The 19622-nt window shown below is 39.3% G+C and overlaps 1 protein-coding gene across 1 annotated transcript in view; it reads right to left on the bottom strand.

Moving 5' to 3' along the window:
* Window positions 1–19622, bottom strand: part of LOC121142002 (rho GTPase-activating protein 20-like) — a 43831-nt gene that overhangs the window by 20385 nt on the left and 3824 nt on the right. Inside the window, exons 2-6 of the mRNA XM_040751083.1 lie at window positions 19239–19388; window positions 16818–16859; window positions 16181–16265; window positions 6388–6465; window positions 3659–3725 (exon numbers count right to left, since the gene is read on the bottom strand). Of these exons, the coding sequence (XP_040607017.1) occupies window positions 3659–3725; window positions 6388–6465; window positions 16181–16265; window positions 16818–16859; window positions 19239–19388 (422 nt within the window). The remainder of the gene's footprint in view (window positions 1–3658; window positions 3726–6387; window positions 6466–16180; window positions 16266–16817; window positions 16860–19238; window positions 19389–19622) is intronic.

Raw genomic sequence — 19622 nt, 5'->3', positions numbered from 1 at the left:
AAAATCTGAACCTATTGGCTTGCACGGAATGCACAGAACATGATAGCACCATATCATAGCAGAGTTTCTGCTATGACTATCCTTTAAACTCTCTATGGTGTCTACTTTTCTGACTTCCACTATGGGGAACCACGTGTACCTCCTACCTCTGTGTTAACCCTTTTAAACACTCATCCTTCTCATCGCAGCAGTTCCTCATGCAAGAAGAAATATGTTGCTTTTGTGTTACCTGGTATTCTTTCCACACCCTAGTTTACAATTTTCCATTTACCCGTTTGTGTTTTTCATTTCTCCCCGGATGAATATTCTCCAAGCTAGAAATGTTATGAAATGAGAGGTTGCAGCTGACCTTACTTTGTCCTGGGTACTCCTTGAATTCTAACAGGGACAACACACATTACATGAGAAAATTCTTATTATCAAGGTTCACTTCTTTTAACAACTTTCTTAATTATATTACAACGTGTGCATAGATGTGTTTCCAGGATAAAATAGAAGCAGGTTCTATCTATCATCTGTCTATCTATCATCAATCCTTCAATCTCTCTCTCTCTCTCTCTCTCTCTGTCTCTCCGTCTTTCTGTCTCTCTGTCTCTCTCTCTCTCATCTATCATCTCTCTAGCCATCTGTTTATCTAGTATCTATCATTTATCAATCAATCAACCAATCATGTATCTATCTACCATCTATGTATGTACGTATCTGTCATGTATCTATCATCTTTCAATCAATTATGTATCTATCATCTATCTACCCATCTACCCTTCAATCTATCAACTATCTATCATATGTGTTTCTTTCTACAATCTATCAGTTAATCATATATTGTTTCTTTCCATCAATCTATCATCTATCTACCCATCAATCTATCATAGACATATCTATCTATGCTCCTATCTTATTTCAATTTCTATCTACCTACCTATCATCTCCCTATGTATGTATTATGTATCTGTCTATATATTTATGTATGTATGTATCTATCTACTCACAAGTAACAACAGTTAACAACAATCACCACAAAAATGAAGATATGAATTTAAAATAGAAGGGGTGTTATACGAAGGTTTGAGGAGGGGAAACAAAAGTAGAAGTGTTGTAATTATATTTTAATTTCAAGATGAGATAAAATCAAGCAATGAAAATCTAAGAAAAGACAAATATCTCCAGATGCCCTCACTACAGTGTCACTGTTCCAATGTCTTTGTTTCGGTCAATCACAGGGAGGTCAATTAATAAAACAACATATTTTCATAGCTAAAATATTCTGAGATCTATTTTATAACATGTATGACCTGTCTATCAATCACACCAAGACCCACTATACAAAATGCAATAAAATAAAGGGTATGTTTTTCACTCGGAAAAATATTTAAGAGCGTGAATATTATGTCATTTAACTTTTGTAATGAGCAAAGACTCTGATATGAACATGTGTACAATGAAGATCTATCACAGACTCAGGACCATGGCTGTATTTTAGCATTTGAGGAGCAAATATAACAAAAATGATACATGAACACTAACTTTGAAAAATGAGTTTCTTAACACTTTTTTTTACTTCCAGAAGAGTAGAAGATCTCTGAGGGTTTTTCATTGTAATGCAGAAAAGTTCACATTTTCCCTTCAAGTAACCAGACTTTGTACATAAAGAGATTTATCATATGTGGAAATCCATAACTGGTTAGAGAAGACATGACTATGGCGTGCTCATCCCACCTGGTACATGCACAGTGCAACTTCTCCAAGAAAATTTCTTGAAGAAGGAAGGCTCTAAGAGAGGAGCATGGTGGGTAATGGGAGATTGTGTCTTCTCTATGTGAGGAAAGTCGAGCCCATGAACTCTCAACAACTTGATTGCCTAAATGGGATGAAAACACCAACGGAGAGGGCAGCGTGTGGGGGAATATCCCAGGCCTTGTACGTAGATGAAGTACCACAGGCAATGAATATTTGCAGAGAGAGGGAGACTCGGTGTTCTTCAGGGATGCACTCCTGAGAGGGTATCCAAACTCAAGTGGATTGGATGCACATTTGAGCAACACTGAATAGGCTTAGAGAGGTTTATATGCATACACATATAGCAAGAAAAATTAAAGAAGAAAATTTAATGTATTTGATGGGGAATGAGGTGGACATAGTCAGAGAAAAGGGCTGAAGAGGATATAAATCCATTACTCATATAATGCTAAATGAACCATGCCTCCCAGAAGGTGAAGTTAATTCCTGTTGCTGAAACTACTTTACACTTTGGACAAGGGGCTCTGGTGATTTGAACTGCATCTGATCTGAAAGTCTCCTCTGATTACACCAGTGGTTCTCAACCTGTGAGCTGTGACCCCTTGGGGGTTGAAGACCCTTTCAGAGGAGTTGTCTAGGCCATCAGAAAACAAATTTTTATGTCATTATTCACAACAGTAGCAAAATTACATTTATGAAGTAGCAATGAAAAACGTTTTCTGTTTGGTGAACAACACAACATGAGGAACTAACTGTATTAAAGGGTTACAGCATTGGGAAGGTACAGATTCACTGTTTTAGACTTTTTATGGTACTGGGACGCATTCAATAGTTCACACAGCAAAGGCCTGTGAACCACACCAATGACCAGCATGGTGGGATATCTGGAAGGCTGCCATAGGATCACTTATGACTTGATGACACCCACCAGAGAAAGTGTGTCTGATATTGTAAACTTAGACAACTCCATACTAATTTGGCCACGGGATACTAGAGGAGAACCTACTGCTGCCATTTTCTAAACTCTAATAACTACAACTGAATTCTCAACTTTGTCTTTACATCCACAGACCAGTGTAGGTCTCACTTGTCATCCGAGGTGCTTCCTTCTGCAATAGCAGGAACCTTTACTACGAGTCAAATGAAAAGAACAACTGATTTGGGGGGCCCAAAACCAATGGATGCACCTACAACAGAACTCCTATGCCTAAGACTCATGGGAAATCATGGGGAAAGATGCCTAAAGATGGTAAGAGCCAGATAATTAGTAATACTGCTGTAAGATTGTGTTTTCTCTATATAAGATTGCACCCATGAACTTGCAGCAACTCAATGGCCTAAAAAATGTAATAGAACAGCTGGCACGCCAATGTCAATCTAAAAATATAAACAGAACAGTTGACATGCCAGCGTGAATCTGGGAAATCTCATGAGGCCCCACAACTGCATGAAGAGCTACAAGCAATGAAACAGTTTCTGGGTGTCATTAGCCTTCCCCAGGGATGCGACCTCTGATTGGTTATCAGATACCAAGTATTCAGTCAGTCCTATAATATTTCTATTCTCTTGTACGCATATGTAACAAAGATGGCTAAAGAAAAGGAACCCCTTCATTTGGGATGGGGAGTAACAACTGGAAATGTAGAAGAAAGAATTAGGAGGAGGGAATGATGTAATTATATTTTAATTAAATAGAAAGATATTTAAAAAACCAATTACCAATTACAAAAACGAATTCCCAGAAATGTCTTCTTATCATATACCTGGGTTAGAGTAAGACTCTGTCATTGTGTCTTAGATGTGTAGAAGAACTCACATAGGAGATCTTCTTTAAGGCTATTTAATCTGGAGACTAAACAACAGCAACTTTGACAGGGTAGGGTTACAGTGTGGAGCTCAGTGGACACCACACACTTACCGAGGAGTGGGCATGGCGCTTCTTCCTTGCCAGAAGAGAACCACAGCTGGTAATCCTCCTCAGCATTCTGAGAGACAGGAGAACAAGTGTCACAAAGAACATTTCTCAGGAGATACATGAAGTGCAAACTTCCTTTCCATTTCCATGTCTCTAAAGCTAGAAAATATCGTGGCCAGCAATTCTGCTCTATGAAGTGGCCTCTGTCCCCTCCCTGAATCTGCAGAGATACAAAGGTCCCTGCTTTCTTCGTCCTGTGCACAAAGATCCGAGGAGCCACAAAGCAGTAAGTCTGTCACTGTTTTGTGACTCTCAGAATTTTTAAAATTCACTTCATTCCCAGTTACTCTGTAAGAAAAAGCATCCCAAGATCCCAGTCACTTGCTTCCCTATGCTCTTTGAGTAACATTGAGTTTTTTCATCACAAGAACCAGCTCTAGATAAATTATTGCCCAAGAGCCACACTTTCACCGTGACTGTGATGGCTGAGCCAAGTGATCCTTGAAAGCCTGGAATTTCAGCAAGTCTGAGCAAAAGAGACAAAGGCCGGAGAGGCCTGGAGGAGACTGGGGTGTGAAGTCAGCATGTGATTTCCTTCAGAGAATCCCCAATCTGCAAAGGGAAGGGGCAAGGGTCTGGCAGTGAAAATAGTCCCAATGCAGTAAATGAGTTCCACAGAATTACTGTCCACTGGGAATACATTTGAAACAAGTACACGTAAATTATATAGAACCTATTGGACTATATCACATCTCCACCAGAATGGAAAACATACTCCTCACAAGGTGTTATTGTTTATTACTGTATTAAGATGTTTTGATGCCCGATTAAAATTACAGCTTTGTTTTGCAGTAAGGACTCAATTAGAAGTGCAACTCACACATGTGCTCTTCAAGAACACACACAAATACAAACACACACACACACACACAGTGGGGGCGGGGGAGAGATACAGTAATGTCACCAAAATTGTTGCAGAAAGGAACTAAGATCTAATAAAAATACTTCCCTGCAGCATGCTAATAAAATGAGTTAGAATACCACAAATCATGTATACAAATATGAGCAAATAATCATGACTCTTGCAGGGTGTTGGTGGCTCTTGCCTTTAATCCCAGCACTCGGGAGGCAGAGGCGGGCAGAGCTCTGTGAGTTCAAGGCCAGCCTGGTCTACAGAGCAAGTTCCAGGACAGCCTCCAAAACAATACAGAGAAACCCTGTCTCAAAAGCCAAAAAAAGTCATGACTCTTTATATTAAAACACTGCTTTTCTTGCTGGAGAGACCAAACCATTTACACATAAGTATTCACGAATGTGAACAAGATGAAGTTCATTTCATTGTCAGTCAGTGTACACAAGGAGAACTATATGATTCACTCCCAATAGTCAATTCTTACAAAGACACATGTATCATGCATGATGGATATCAATGTTAAGATGTCTGCTATAAAATATAAAAATCTGTATGCTTAAAATAATTATTTCATTATACACATATATAGAAGTGACTAATTATGTCACATACTGACTCAAGAGATTTAATCTTATCACTCCAACAAAATTTAAATATAAGTTCTAGATATATTGTTATAACAAGGAATTTTCACAGGAAAGATGCTGCAAAAGTGGTTTTTTAAATGATTTGGTCCTGTTGACCTTCCTCTTTTGGCCTCCATCCCTCAGACATGCCCAAGTCTGCTATCAGCAATGCCAACCATGGATAGCGTCCCCTCAGAGCCTAAAGAGATGCTGTAAAGTATTCAAGCCAATGGCATAAGTGAGCGGGAAGATATGGCTCAGGAAATACAGGTGCTTGCCTCCAAACCCGGAGAACAAATCCACAAAGTTGTCCTTTGCATGCATTTCCACCCAATGATCACACGCCCCTACATACACTTGCACACATCTGCACACACATGTACACACACAAATTAAAATGTGCGAGTAAAGGAATAATTAAGTGGCAACATCCATGGTCTCTTTCAATCCTCATCACCCTCTTCACAGGTATCATCTGTTGGGTTTCCATGCTATAATGACTTTAATCACATGATAATTCAAGTTATGCATCAAACCTGTCATTAAGCAATTATTGAAACAGTCCTCAAGGAATAAAATAGTATAAAAAAGCAGGAAATAGAAAAGAAAATACAGAAAGAACAACTGAAAAACACATTTGGAAAGTGCTATTAACAAGTAGTAAATAGGTATATAAACATATGTACAAACATTGCATATATATGCCTATATATGTTCACATAAAATATACACATCAAAATTCATGTTGGTTTTGTACTTGACCATACACGTGTTTCATTTATTGTTCTATTATTTTTATTTTTATTGGCTCTTCTTTTTTTCCCTCTCTGGAAACAGGGTTTGTAGTGTAATGGCCCTGGCTATCCTGGAACTATGGAGACCAGGCTGGCCTTCAATTCACAGAGCTCTTCCTGCCTCTGCCTCCCAAGTGCTGGGATTTAAGACATGCACCACCACGCCCAGCCTGCTATGGGTTTTCATTCACATGAAAGTTCACAGAATAATAAAGTAGCCCCTACCTAGGGCCTTAGGTAGCATGCTGGCTGTCCGTGCTGCTTCAAGTGGAGATGAAAGAGCAGCAAACTGACACAGAATAGTCAGGAATCTGATAGCAATGTTTGCACGAACATTAAATGTGTATGGACCACAAAAATAAAAGTTGGTAAGTCAAGAAGAGTTTTGGAGTCACTCACGGGTATTCCCAGCAATGGTTGTAACTTCATGATTATATCATTCACTGTGTCCAAATGTGTTGCTGTTACAGTGAAAGACTGTAGAAAACACAGAGAAAAGTATTTTGCCAATTAACAATATAAAATCCTTTGATTTAATAGTTATTCACCCACTTATTACCACACATGACTAGAGCTTACTAGAAATAATGACAGAGAAAAGCATATAGAAACCATGAGAATTGATTATGATTTTCTTTCCTTCACATAGTGTGAGACCAGTAAGAAGTTTTAGGATATAATGGGTATCTCTCAAAAGCCTTGGTGCATTCAAAATATAATATGATAAGGACAATGCCTCAGCATGTAAAAATGCTTTTCTGACGCTTGGTGAATGAAATAAATTCCTGGAAAACATAGTAGAAAGAGAGAACCAACTCTGCTTATCCTCTGACTTATGCATACAGGCACACACACATAGACACTGGCACAGAAACACACACAAACACACATGCACGCGCTCATGCGCGCACATGCGTCCTCGCCAATGTTACATCTTAAAAGTTCACAGCCAAATAATAGTTATATAAAAGAATACTCCTATGCTTGGGAGATTGCTAAGCATTCAGAGCCATGGTAATTTATACCAGATCACATACACATAAGTGAATATTACCAAACAAGTGAATATATACTGAAGTATATGATGTTCTTTGTAATAGTTGTGCTTATTTGTATGTACATAATTGTGCCAACCTAAAGAGAAAACATTTAAAGCTAACTAAATGTCATTTAAAAGACATAGAATATTCCATTCAATCAAGCAATGTATATTCTATTTAGAAGCCCGCAGAATTATTGCTAAATCAGATGGCATGAAGGGTCATTACCAAATCTTCAGAAACTGTGAGAAACTGGCATAACTCAATGTATTCATTCTATCTGAGCATAATGAACTCAGATTTAAATGAATAGCAAACAAATAACTAGTAATAACAAAGGCTCATGGAGATGAAATATCTCAAAATTGAAGGATAGGTAGATAAAGTTAAAAAATCAAGAAATAAATAAAAGCGAATCCTGGAACTCAGTGAAAATAGAAAGCACAGCACAACAGAACATCTGGGACATACTGAAAGCAGTTATAGGAGCAACTTTATAGTTCTAATTGCATAAGATAAAAGCTCCAAATGAGCCATTCTTAAGCATTCAACATCCTTAGCCATAAGGGAAATGCAAATCAAAACAACTCTGAAATACCACCTTACACCTATCAGAATGGCGAAAATAAAAAAATACCAATGACAGTTTATGCTGGAGAGGATGTGGAGAAAGGGGAACACTCCTCCATTGCTGGTGGGAGTGCCAACTTGTACAGCCACTTTGGAAATCAGTATGGGGATTCCTCAGGAAAATGGGAATCAGTCTACCTCAAGACCCAGCAATCCCACGCTTAGGCACATACCCAAAGGATGCGCATTCTTACGACAAGGACATCTGTTCAGCTATTTTCATAGCAGCACTATTTGTAATGGTCAGAACTTTGAAGCAACCTAGATGCCTCTCAATGGAAGAATGAATAAAGAAAATATGGTACATTTACAGAATGGAGTACTGCTCAGAAGTAAAAAAAAATGACATCTTGAAATTTGCAGGCAAGTGGATAGAACTAGAAGAAACCTCCTAAGTGAGGCAACCCACACACAGAAAGACAAACATGAATAAAAAAATCATGACTAGACATTAGACATAGAAAAAAGGATAATCAGCCTACGATGCACAACTTCAGAGAAGCTAAGAAACAAGGAAGACCCTAAGAGAAACATACATGGACTCCCCAAGAAGGGGGAAAGGAGCAAGTAAATTAGGAGACCCCCCCCGGAGGGACAAGGGCAAAAGTAGAAAGAATAGGGGAGAGGGTAAGGGAAAGGAAAACATGAGGGATCAAGAAGATAGGGCTGAGGGAAGAACAGAAATGGGACTGAGGAAAGAGATATCTTAATATTGGGAGCCATTATGGGCTTAATGAGAAATCTGGCACTAGAGACGTTTCCAGAAATCCACAAGGATGACCCCAACTAAGAATCTAAGCAATAGTGGAGAGAGTACCTTAAATGCCCTTCCCCTAAAACGACATTGATGACTACCTTAAATGCCAACCTAGAGCCTTCATCCAGTAGCTGATGGAAACAGAAGCAGAGATCCATAGCCAAGTCCTGAGCTGAACTCCTGGAATCCAGTTGTTGAGAGAGAAGAATGATGAGCAAAGGGGTCGAGACCATGCTGGGGAAACCCACAAAAACAGCTGACCTGAGCAAGTGAGAGTTCATGGACTCCAGACTGGCAACTGGGGAACTTGCATAAGACTGATCCAGGCCCCCTGAATGTGGGTGTCAGTTGGGGGACAGGGTAGTCTATGGGGCCTTTTCCAGTGGAACCCGCATTTATCCCTAGTGCATGAGTGGGCTTTGGAAAACCATTCCCTATGTAGGAATATCTCTCAGCCTAGATGCACAGGAAAGGGCTTAGGTCCTGCCCCAAATAATGTGATACCCCTGAGGAGTGGATGGGGCCTGGGATGAGGACATGGTGGGGGTAATGGCAGGATGGAAGAGAAAGGGAACTGGGATTGGTATGTACAATAAGATTGTTTTAAATTTAAATGAAAATTAATTTTAAAATAATAAAAAAGTGCACAAATCAAGGACTTAGTGATACAACTCAAGAATATAGAAAAAGAACAAACCAAACCCAAATCTAGTATCTTGGGATGAATCTAACAGAAGGCTAAAGGGCCTAAATGAGAACTATAAATCTCTGAAAGAAAGGGATTGAGGCAGACATTAAGAAATGGAAAGACCAACATAACACCACTAGCACAGACAGTGAGATCAACAATTAATAAATGGGACCTCCTGAAACTGAGAAGTTTCTGTAAGGCCAAGGACACAGTCAGCAAGACAAAAAGGCAGCCCACAGAATGGGAAAAAAATGTTCACTAATCCCACATCTGACAGAGGGTTGATCTCCAAAATTTACAAAGAACTCAAGAAGCAAGTCTCCAAAACACCAAAGGACCCAATTAAAAAGTGGGCTGCAGACCTAAATAGAGAATTTTCAATAGAGGAGTCTAAAATGGCTGAGAGGCACTTGAGAAAGTGCTCCACATGCTTAGCTATCCGGGAAATGCAAATCAAAACAATTCTGAGATACCATCTCAATCCTGTCAGAATGGCTAAAATCAAAAACACCAACGACAATTTATGCTGGAGAGGATGTGGTGACACTCCTCCATTGCTGGTGGGAGTGCCAACAGGTTCAGCCACTTTGGAAATCAGTATGGGGATTCCTCAGAAAAATGGGAATAAACCTACCACAAGACCCAGCAACTCCACTCTTAGGCATATATCCAAAAGATGCCCATTCATACAACAAAGATGTCTGTTCCACTATGTTCATAGCAGCATTATTTGTGATAGTCAGAACTTGGAAGCAACCTAGATGTCCATCAACCGAAGAGTGGATAGAGAAAATGTGGTACATTTACACAATGGAGTACTATTCAGCAGAAAAAAACAATGGAATCATAAGATTTGCAGGCTAATGGATGACACTAGAAGACACCATCCTGAATGAGGTAACCCAGTCACAAAAAGAGAAACATGGCATATATGGATTTTAGACATAGACCTGGGGAGTGCCAGCCTACAATCCCATGGCCAGAGAGTCTGGGAAACAGAAACTTCATTCATGGCTGATTGAAGAAGAGGTAGACTCCCTCGGTTAAGTACTGAGCTGAACTCAAGAAAGCCAGTAACAAAGAGGGAGGACTGATGACCAGGATTAAGACTGGGCTGGTTTAACCCCCAGAAACAGCTGGCCTGACAAAGGTTAACTCTTGAATCCCAGGCATCAGCCTGGGAATCCAGCATGGGACTGATCAAGACCCCCTGAATGTGGGTGCCAGTGAGGAGGCCTAGGTAATCTATTGAGCCTTGGGCAGCAGATCAGTACTCATCCAGAGTATACACACAGACTTTGGACTCCCATCCAACAATGTGAGGTGCACTCTCACCCTGAACTCTTGGGGGAGGGTCTAGGCCCTGCCCTGAATGAAATGGCAGACTATGGACAACCACATGGAGGGCCTCACCCTCCCTGGGGAAATGAGGGGATAATGGGGGGTTGGGGGAGGGCACGAGAGTAGGGGAGGTAAAGGGAGAGGGACCTGGAACTGACTTGTGAAGCAACCTTGTTTCTTATCTAAATTTAAACTGAAAAATAAAAAAAGACTATTTATTCAGTCCACTTTCAAAAATGATAAGAGAAATTAAAAAAAATAACTGTTGCATGGAGAGTAACAGGACAAAATAACTTGTTTCCAAGAATGAAAATATGAAATGTCTAAAGCAATAAGCAACACCCACCCACAAAATTAACAAAGTATTTTGTTTCAATGTTTACTAAACTTCTCCAGTAATGAACTTGGAAGCATCGTATTGAACACAAAAATGCAACTGGGGAAGAGACTATAGAGTCAACATCCATGTGAATCCTGTGATAGCAGAGGGTAATAGGAGTGCTTCTTTGTAACATTCATTGAAATATATTGTCTTTCCTTATCATCAATAGCCACACACATACATTTATTGTCTACATTTAAATCTCTGTTATAGTATTATTTCAGTGTAGTAACTGAATGAGGAAAGAGATTCTCCTACAATAAGGACTATGAAGTGGAATTCTGTCTTCTTCTAGGCAAAATATTCCTTCAAATGGAATTTTCCTGATTAAAGAATCAAGACAATACAATTCATATTGAGAAAAAAATGGAAAGACCTCCCATGCTCATGAGTCACTAAAATGACTATTATGAAAATGTCCATTGTACACAAAACAACCTGCAGAGTCAATATAACCCATATCAAAGTCCCACAATGTTTTTCACAGAAATGTAAAACATACTAAAATTTATGGAATTCACAAAATATCCTAAATAACAAAAACAATTCTGTTCAAAAAATTAATGATGGAAGTTTTACCATTACTGATTTCAAGACAGAAGAATGCAGAGTAGTGACACAACACAAACTTGTAGAGCAACAGAGCCAAAACAAAGACCTCAACATGAGCACACACAATTACAGCCACCCTATGTTTGGCAAAGACATTAAAAACATCAACGATGGTGATGGGAGTGGGCAGGGGTGGCACATGCATTCATCCCAGCACTCAGCAGGCAGAGGCAGGAAGATCTCCGAGTTTGAGGTTAGTCCGGTCTGGACAGAGAGTCCCAGGACAGCCTTAACTATACACCCTGTGTCAAAAAACAAAGCCACAGCAAAACGGTGCTGAGAATGCTGGATGTCCTCGTGCATAAATAGAGAAACTATGAAGGGATCAATTACTCCCCAAAGTATCAAATCCAAATGGATTGAAGACCACAATGTGGCACCTGAGATGCTGAAAGTAGTAGCAGAAAGTGTAGGCAGTGCTTCATGATGTAGGTGTGGGGAAGGAATTTCTGACTAGGACTCCAGATGCACAGGAACTGAGACAACAGTGGATAGAAACCTCTGTACAGTTAAGGAATCCACCACTGAGTGACAACAGAGAGGAGAGGAAGGGGGAGAGCCACTGCCAGGAGTTCGCCTGGCAGACGACCAATATCCAGGTTATAGAAGATAGTTAGAGTCAAGAAAACAATCGACACAGTTGAAAGATGTGTCCCACATCTGAACAGAGTCCTCCAAAGAAGAAATAAAAATGGCTAAGGGATATCTTTAAAATTGTTCATTGCCCTTAGCAATTAGGTAAATGCAAAATGAAACCACCTGGTCAGAATGTCTAAAATAAAGAAAACAACTGACAACAAGTGCTGGAAATGATGGGGGAAAGGGAAGAACTCGTCACTGTTGTGAGATGGTAAACAGAAAAAGGGGAGCACTCATTCACTGTTGTGAGATTGCAAACAGAAAAAGGGGAGCACTCGTTCACTGTTGTGGGACTGTAAACAGAAAATGGGAGCACTCATTCACTGTTGTGAGACTGTAGACAGGGACAGCTGCCATGGAAGCCAGTAAGGATAATTTTTAAAGAGCCAAAAATAAATGTATCACATAAAAGATGCACCACTTCCTAGAATATACACAATGACCTAGCTATCCTACTCCACAGATAATTACTTGGCCATGTTCATTGCTGCCCTAGTCATAACACATGGAAAACAATGAAAATATCCTTCAACTAATAACTAGATAATTAAAATGTGGTATATACACACTCTGGGGTCTGGGAGCTGTGGGGCACACCTTTAATCCAAGATGGAGGCAGGCAAATCTCTGAGTTTGAGGCCAGCCTGGTCTACAGAGCAAGTCCTAGGACAGTTAGGGCTACATGACAGAAAAACCCTCTCTTGAAAAAAACAAGACCATAACAACAACAACAAAAGAAAAGCTGAATTCTGAAGGCAAATAGATGAAGCCATAAAATATTATATTTAGAGCTGTAACAGAGAACTGGAAAGATAAACTGCATGCTCTCTCTCATTTATGGTTCCTGACTCCAAACCTTTAGATGTGAATACATAACCTGGAGGAACTGTAGGAAACAGGAAAGTAAAGGGGGACCATGACAGGAGCTCTAGAGGGGACACCAGGACCATGACAGGAGCTCTAGAGAGGACAACAGGACCATGACAGGAGCTCTAGAGAGGACAACAGGAGGATACCTGTGATATGAAGGGGGGAATGGGGAAAATAGAGCAAGGTATACTACATTTGGGGGTAAGACACAAAAGCAGAGAGAGAGAGGAGGGGTAAATAACACTGGGGATGACTAAAAAGTCTAAGAATTGCATAGATTACATACATGTAAGAATAATAGGTATAGAAAGAAGTGAAGAAATACACTTCAAAGATTCAGAAAACATACTCAGCAAAATCATAGAGGAAAACTTCTCCAACCTAAAGAAGGATATGCCTATGAAAGTACAAGAAGCTGACAGATCACTAAATAGACTGGACCACAAAAAGAAGTCCCCTTGCCACAAATAATCAAAACACCAAACTTATAGAATAAAGAAAAATATTAAGAGCAGCAAAGAAAAACAACCAAGTAACATATAAAGGCAGACCTACGCAAATAACACCCAACTTCTAAACAGAAAGTCTGAAAAGCCAGAAGGTCCTGGAGAGATGTTCTACAAAAGCTAAGGGAACATGGATGACAGCTCAAACTACTATACCCAGCAAAACTTTCAATCACTATAGACAGAGAAAACAAGATATTCCATGACAAAACCAGACTTAAAGAATACGTATCCACAAATCCATCCTTACAGAAAGTACTGGAAGGAAAGCTCCAACCCTACTAAATTAACTACACTCACAAAATCATAGGCAATAGATAATCCCACTTTACCAAACACCTAAAGAAAAAATGGGAGGAAATCCACACACAATGCCACCACCACCACCAAATCAAAAACAATCAAGAATTAACAACCCATGGTCATTAATATCCCTCAATGTCAATGGCCTTAACTTGCCTATAAAAAGGAAACAGGCTAACAGAATGGATATGAAGACAAAATCCATCCTTCTGCTCTATTCAAGAAACACATCTCCACATCAAAGACAGATGTTTCCTCAAAGTAAAGGGTTGGGAAAAGATTTTCCAATAAAATGGACCCAAGAAACAAGGTGGTGTAGCAATCCTAATATCTAACAAATTAGACTTCAAACTAAAATCAATCAAAAAAGATAAAGAAGGTCATGTCATATTCATCACAGGAAAAGTCCATCAAGGTGAATTCTGAATTCTGAACACCTATGCCCCAAATATGAAGGCACCCACATTCATAAAAGAAACATTACTAAAGTTCAAATCACACATAAAACCTCACACACATATACTGGGAGATTTCAACATCCCACTCTCACCACTAGACAGGGCCACCAGCCAGAAACTTAAAGAAACAAAGGAACTAACAGAAATTATGACACAATTTGGATTAACAGACATCTATAGAATATTCCATCCAAACACAAAAGAATATATATTCTTCTTAGCCCCACATGGAACCTTCTCTAAAATCGACCACATACTCTGCAACATAGAAAAAAACTGGAATTACCCCCTGTATCCCATCAGATCACTATGGTTTAAAGTTAAAATTCAACAACACGACAAACTGCAGAAACCCTACAAACTCATGGAAATTCAATAATGCGCAATTGAACCATTCCTGGCGAGGAACAAATAAAAAAAGAAATTTAGGGCTTCCTAGAATGCAACGAGAATGAAACATAACTACCCAAACTTATAGAACACTTTGAAAGCAGAGCTAAGAGGAAAATTCATAGCACTAAATGCCCACATGAAGACACTGGAGAATAGTCACACTAGAGAATTAACAGCACAACTGAAAGCTATAGAACAAAAGGAAGCAAAGTCACCCCGGAGGAGTAGATGCCAGGAAATAATCAAATGAGGGCTGAAATTAATAAAGTAGAAACAATAAAAACAATACAAAGAATCAATGAAATACAGAGTTGGTTCTTTGAGAAATTCAACAAGATAGACAAACCTTTATCCAAACTAACCAAAGGGCAGAGAGAGAAAGAGAGCATGCAAATTAACAAAATCAGAAATGAAAAGGGGGACATAACAACCAGACACTGAGGAAATCCAGAGAATCATCAGATCATACTTTGAAAACCTGTACTCCACAAAATTCGAAAACTTATACGAAATGAACAATTTTCTGGATAGATATCACTTACCAAAATTAAATCAAGAACAGATAAGCAATTTCAATAAACCTATATATAACTCCTAATGAAATAGACGTGGTCATCAAAAGTCTCCCAACCAAAAAAAGTCCAGGGCCAGATGGTTTTAATGCAGAATTCTACCAGAAATTCAAAGAAGAGATAATACCAGCACTCCTCAAACTCTTCCACACAATAGAAGGGACATTGCCAAATTCTTTTTACGAGGCTACAATTACCATGGTACCCAAGCCACACAAAGGCATAACTAAGAAAGAGAACTGCAGACCAATACCCCTCATGAATATTGATGCAAAAATACTCAATAAGAAACTGACCAATTGAATCCAAGAACACATCAGAAAAATCATCCACCATGATCAAGTAGGCTTCATCCCAGGGATGAAGGGATGGATGGTTCAACATATAAAAATCCATCAGTAGAATCCACCACATAAACAAACTGAAAAAGAAGAACCACATGATCATCTCAATAGATGCTGGAAAAGCATTTGACAAAATCCAACAACCCTTCATGCTAAATGGCCTGGAGAGATCAGGGATAATAGGAACATACCTGAACATATTAGAAACAATATACAGCAAACCAACATCTGACATCAAACTAAATGCCTGCTTAGGAAAACGATTCTATAGGAACACCACCAGGGCTAGAGAGATGGCTCAGCTGTTAAAGGCTAGGCTCACAACCAAAAATATAAGAATACCACCAATACTCAGTTCGTTGTCATTTTGTATGACCCATTTTGCTATGTCTGTGTAATGTAGCTAGCAAGGCTTACTCTTGATTCATGTTAATTAGCAGTTGTTTTATACAGGCAAAGATGCATTTGTATACAAGAAAATACTTATTTCCTGGTAGCACTGACTTAACTTACAATGTCCTGCATTTTATCTCTCTAATTCTCCCCCTTTCATCCCACTTCTCCCCATTCTTCCACTAACATCTCTTCCTTGACCTCATCTTCCTTTTCTGCATCTATCATTATTATAACATCATTTTAGTCTGAGGTACATACAGTGTTCGAGCTCGGGATGTCATCTGTGAATATCTCCAGTGCAGTACTCCTCCCATGGTACTTCTCCTTTGTCTGTTTAATAGATCTGCTCACATTCAAGAAAAAGACAAAGATATGAAATAAACTTGTTCATCAATCCAGTTTGTCAATGCTTAAACATGTTAAAAGCAAATGGATGAACTAAGCAGAAATATCATTGCACATCAAATGAAAAACACGGTTTGGAATAACAGGGTAAGTTCTAGAAGACAGAGCTGTCTTAGGTTTTGACAATTAGGAAACAGTGCCAGTTCTCAAACATTCCTGTGTACATTACTGTAGACGACACTTTACAGAGTTTATGAACAAGGAGTAGCATTTGTTTTCAGTGATGTGTCTGAGCAGTACTATTATCTTTTGGAATAATCTTTGCTCCAACATAAAGGAGGGAGAAGAGGAACGTATGAGAATGGCAGCCACCACACTTCCTCAAACACAGAGAAGAGAGAAATTACAATAGTCGCCAGACCATCTAGCCCAGAAGATGACTAGGGACAGACTAAAAGCTCTATCAGAACAAGGGGAACAGGCCTGTATGTTGCACAGACTCTTATTCATTCATCACTGCTTACAGAATTAAAAATGCACAGCAAACTACCTTTCAAGGAAACACCACCAATCTCTTTTTTGGTCCACAGACCTGTAATATAAAGATGGAGAAAAGTTAAATCATATAAAGTCGAGTTTCTTTCATGACACAATATTAGAAGCCTGTGGTCTGTGGTTATCAAGTGAGTGTCCTGCACACATCTGGGAACCTGACAGACCTGCCCTTTGACAGAGGACCTCCTAGTGACGAGAAGTGGGCAGTGGTGGGGAACTTGGTGTGATCTGTGATAACTGAGACCTGTCTGGTGAGGCAGCTGCTCTGAGCTTGATGTTCACCAGATAAAAGGGAGATTGAGCCTTGTGGGTTCCTGCTGACTGAAGAGATTGCAAAGGTAGAAGATTTGTTTGCATTGGATCATACAAGAGATATATAAAATTGAACACTTCCTGAAAGTATTTCATTTCTGTTATCCATTTAATGGTTGAATATTTAGTTTCTTATACTATTGCTAGTAGTGAACTATGCTATTGAAATTTTTGTGCATAGTCTTTAATGTAGTGTGTTTTCATTTTACATGAGTCTACAAATAGGATCAGAGCTGCCGACTCACATGGAATAGTTGTTGGACTTCCTGTGGAACCATTCAATTGTCCTTTTTCCCAATGGTGAGCATATTTCTTGCTTACTTCACTAACAGCTCCTCAAGTGCTCCCGATTTCCCATCTGTATTATTCTGGGGATGCATTTATCAGAGAGGTCTACCAGCCATCCATACGGCCCCTAATGTATGAGTATACCACTTCTAATCCCTCAAAGTTACATAAGGAAAATAACAACAGAGATGAAATTCACTGAGTGACATGCATTGCTACAAATGAGTGATACTAGTGTTAAGAACTGGTCTGAACAACCAACCTAACATAATGAACATATCTAAAGTTCAGCCACTCAGTGTAAGAAGAACTCTTGGAAATTTCTCATCAAACTCTTTACATATATGCATTTAAACTGCTTCATCACATGTCAAACATAAGGGAACAATCAAAATAAAATGTAATAACCTGGCAAATCAGTGATACAATAGAAAGGACTGAGAGAAGGACACAATGATGGATTTCTCCCTAAAAATCTCTGGGAATGTTTTCCTTACGTAATGAGCTGAGGCTGTATTGAGTAATGTTACAAAGCATGAAGACATGTGTGTTAGCTGAGGGAACTCTGGGATGAGCTTGGGCTGTGGCCACATTTAGTATGTTACAGAGCATGAAGACACCTGTATTAGCTGAGGGAACTCTGGGGTGAGGCTTGAGGTCTGGAGGAAGATTGATGGGAGGACAGAACATTGTGGACCTCATGGATGAACTTTTCATATGGTAGCTAGTGTGTTTTCATATGGTAGCCAGTGTGTTTTCATATGGTAGCTGGATTGTTTTCATATGGTAGCTAGTGTGTTTTCATATGGTAGCCAGTGTGTTTTCATATGGTAGCCAGTGTGTTTTCATATGGTAGCTAGAGTGTTTTCATATGGTAGCTAGTGTGTTTTCACATGGTAGCTAGTGTGTTTTCATATGGTAGCTAGTGTGCTTTTATATGGTAGCTAGTGTGTTTTCACATGGTAGCTAGTGTGTTTTCATATGGTAGCTAGTGTGTTTTCACATGGTAGCTAGTGCGTTTTCATACTGTAGCTAGTGTGTTTCATATAGAGCTGCTCTGTGGCTGTCCAGAGTAGCATGTGCTTCCACACCATCACTGGGAGTCCCTCAGATCAGTGCCACTTGAGAGCTCTCTAGGACACACTGACAGTCCCTATCTACATGGTGGCCTGAGAATGGGAAACTAGCCTGCTCCCCACAAGTCACCTCTGAGAGTCTAATGATGCCAGTCTTGCCTCTTGTCTGTAGTCATCAAATATGTAATTTGATAAACAGACACTTGCAGTTCTTGACATTTATGACAGAAATATAATATAGTACAGTAAGATCCTGATCATTTGGGGGCATCAAAGGAATTTTTGATGCTATCTGGCATAATTAATATTACTGAAGAAAAGTACCTAACATATTCATCTATTAGGATAACACCTGATCATCTATCTAAGATTCTGGAAAAGAAGTCCCACAGCCTTCCTCCCTACACTTCCTTCCATAAAGGCTGCACACCCTTTTAGTCTCGCTACCAGGAAATTGACATCTGCTAAAAACCCAATGATCAATATCTTAGGATGTTCCTTAAATGACTCCCACTTTTGTTTCATTTTAAAATGAAAGCCTGTTGAAATGTCTCTTAGAAAATAATACAGTAGGTTATAAAGAGACAGTGTTCATACAATCATATTAAAATGTTTTTTTCTTTTAAGTTCTGAGAACAGATTTTACATTTAAACTGTCTGTGTGTACTGGATATTATAATGTCAATTGTGCCCTTCCATACACACCCAGTGCCACCAAAGGAACAAGTTCTGGTTATTACCGGAAAGCGGCGATGAAGTTCTCCATGGGCCAGCCTAGGAAAATGGATTTCCTGGCCTGACTGGGGCCTACAAAGTCTGTGTCAACACAGTCCCCAATCCAGAGGGATGTCAGAGGGATGACATATTTTATCTTAAAGGTTATCTTATACCTAAAAAAGAATTAAAGAAAATCTGTGTTAGTTTGTTTTGCTAATGGGGGAATCTGCGCTCATGGCATAAGCAAATCAGAACCAATTCATCTCTATTCCTCCAGGCACAGCCCAGCAAGTGGGCAGATAGAATCCAGTAAAGCCTCACTGAGGGCAGTGTGCTTCTGGGAGGATCTGACAGTACCCTTTCCACATCTGCATTGAGTATAGATTATACAATGTATTTGAAGCATG

The sequence above is a fragment of the Mesocricetus auratus genome, unplaced genomic scaffold (genome assembly GCF_017639785.1).
Source record: "Mesocricetus auratus isolate SY011 unplaced genomic scaffold, BCM_Maur_2.0 Super-Scaffold_100008, whole genome shotgun sequence".
NCBI classification, from domain to species: domain Eukaryota; kingdom Metazoa; phylum Chordata; class Mammalia; order Rodentia; family Cricetidae; genus Mesocricetus; species Mesocricetus auratus.
The sequence above is the reverse complement of the archived record's forward strand: the minus strand, read 5'-3'. Positions and strand labels throughout refer to the sequence as shown.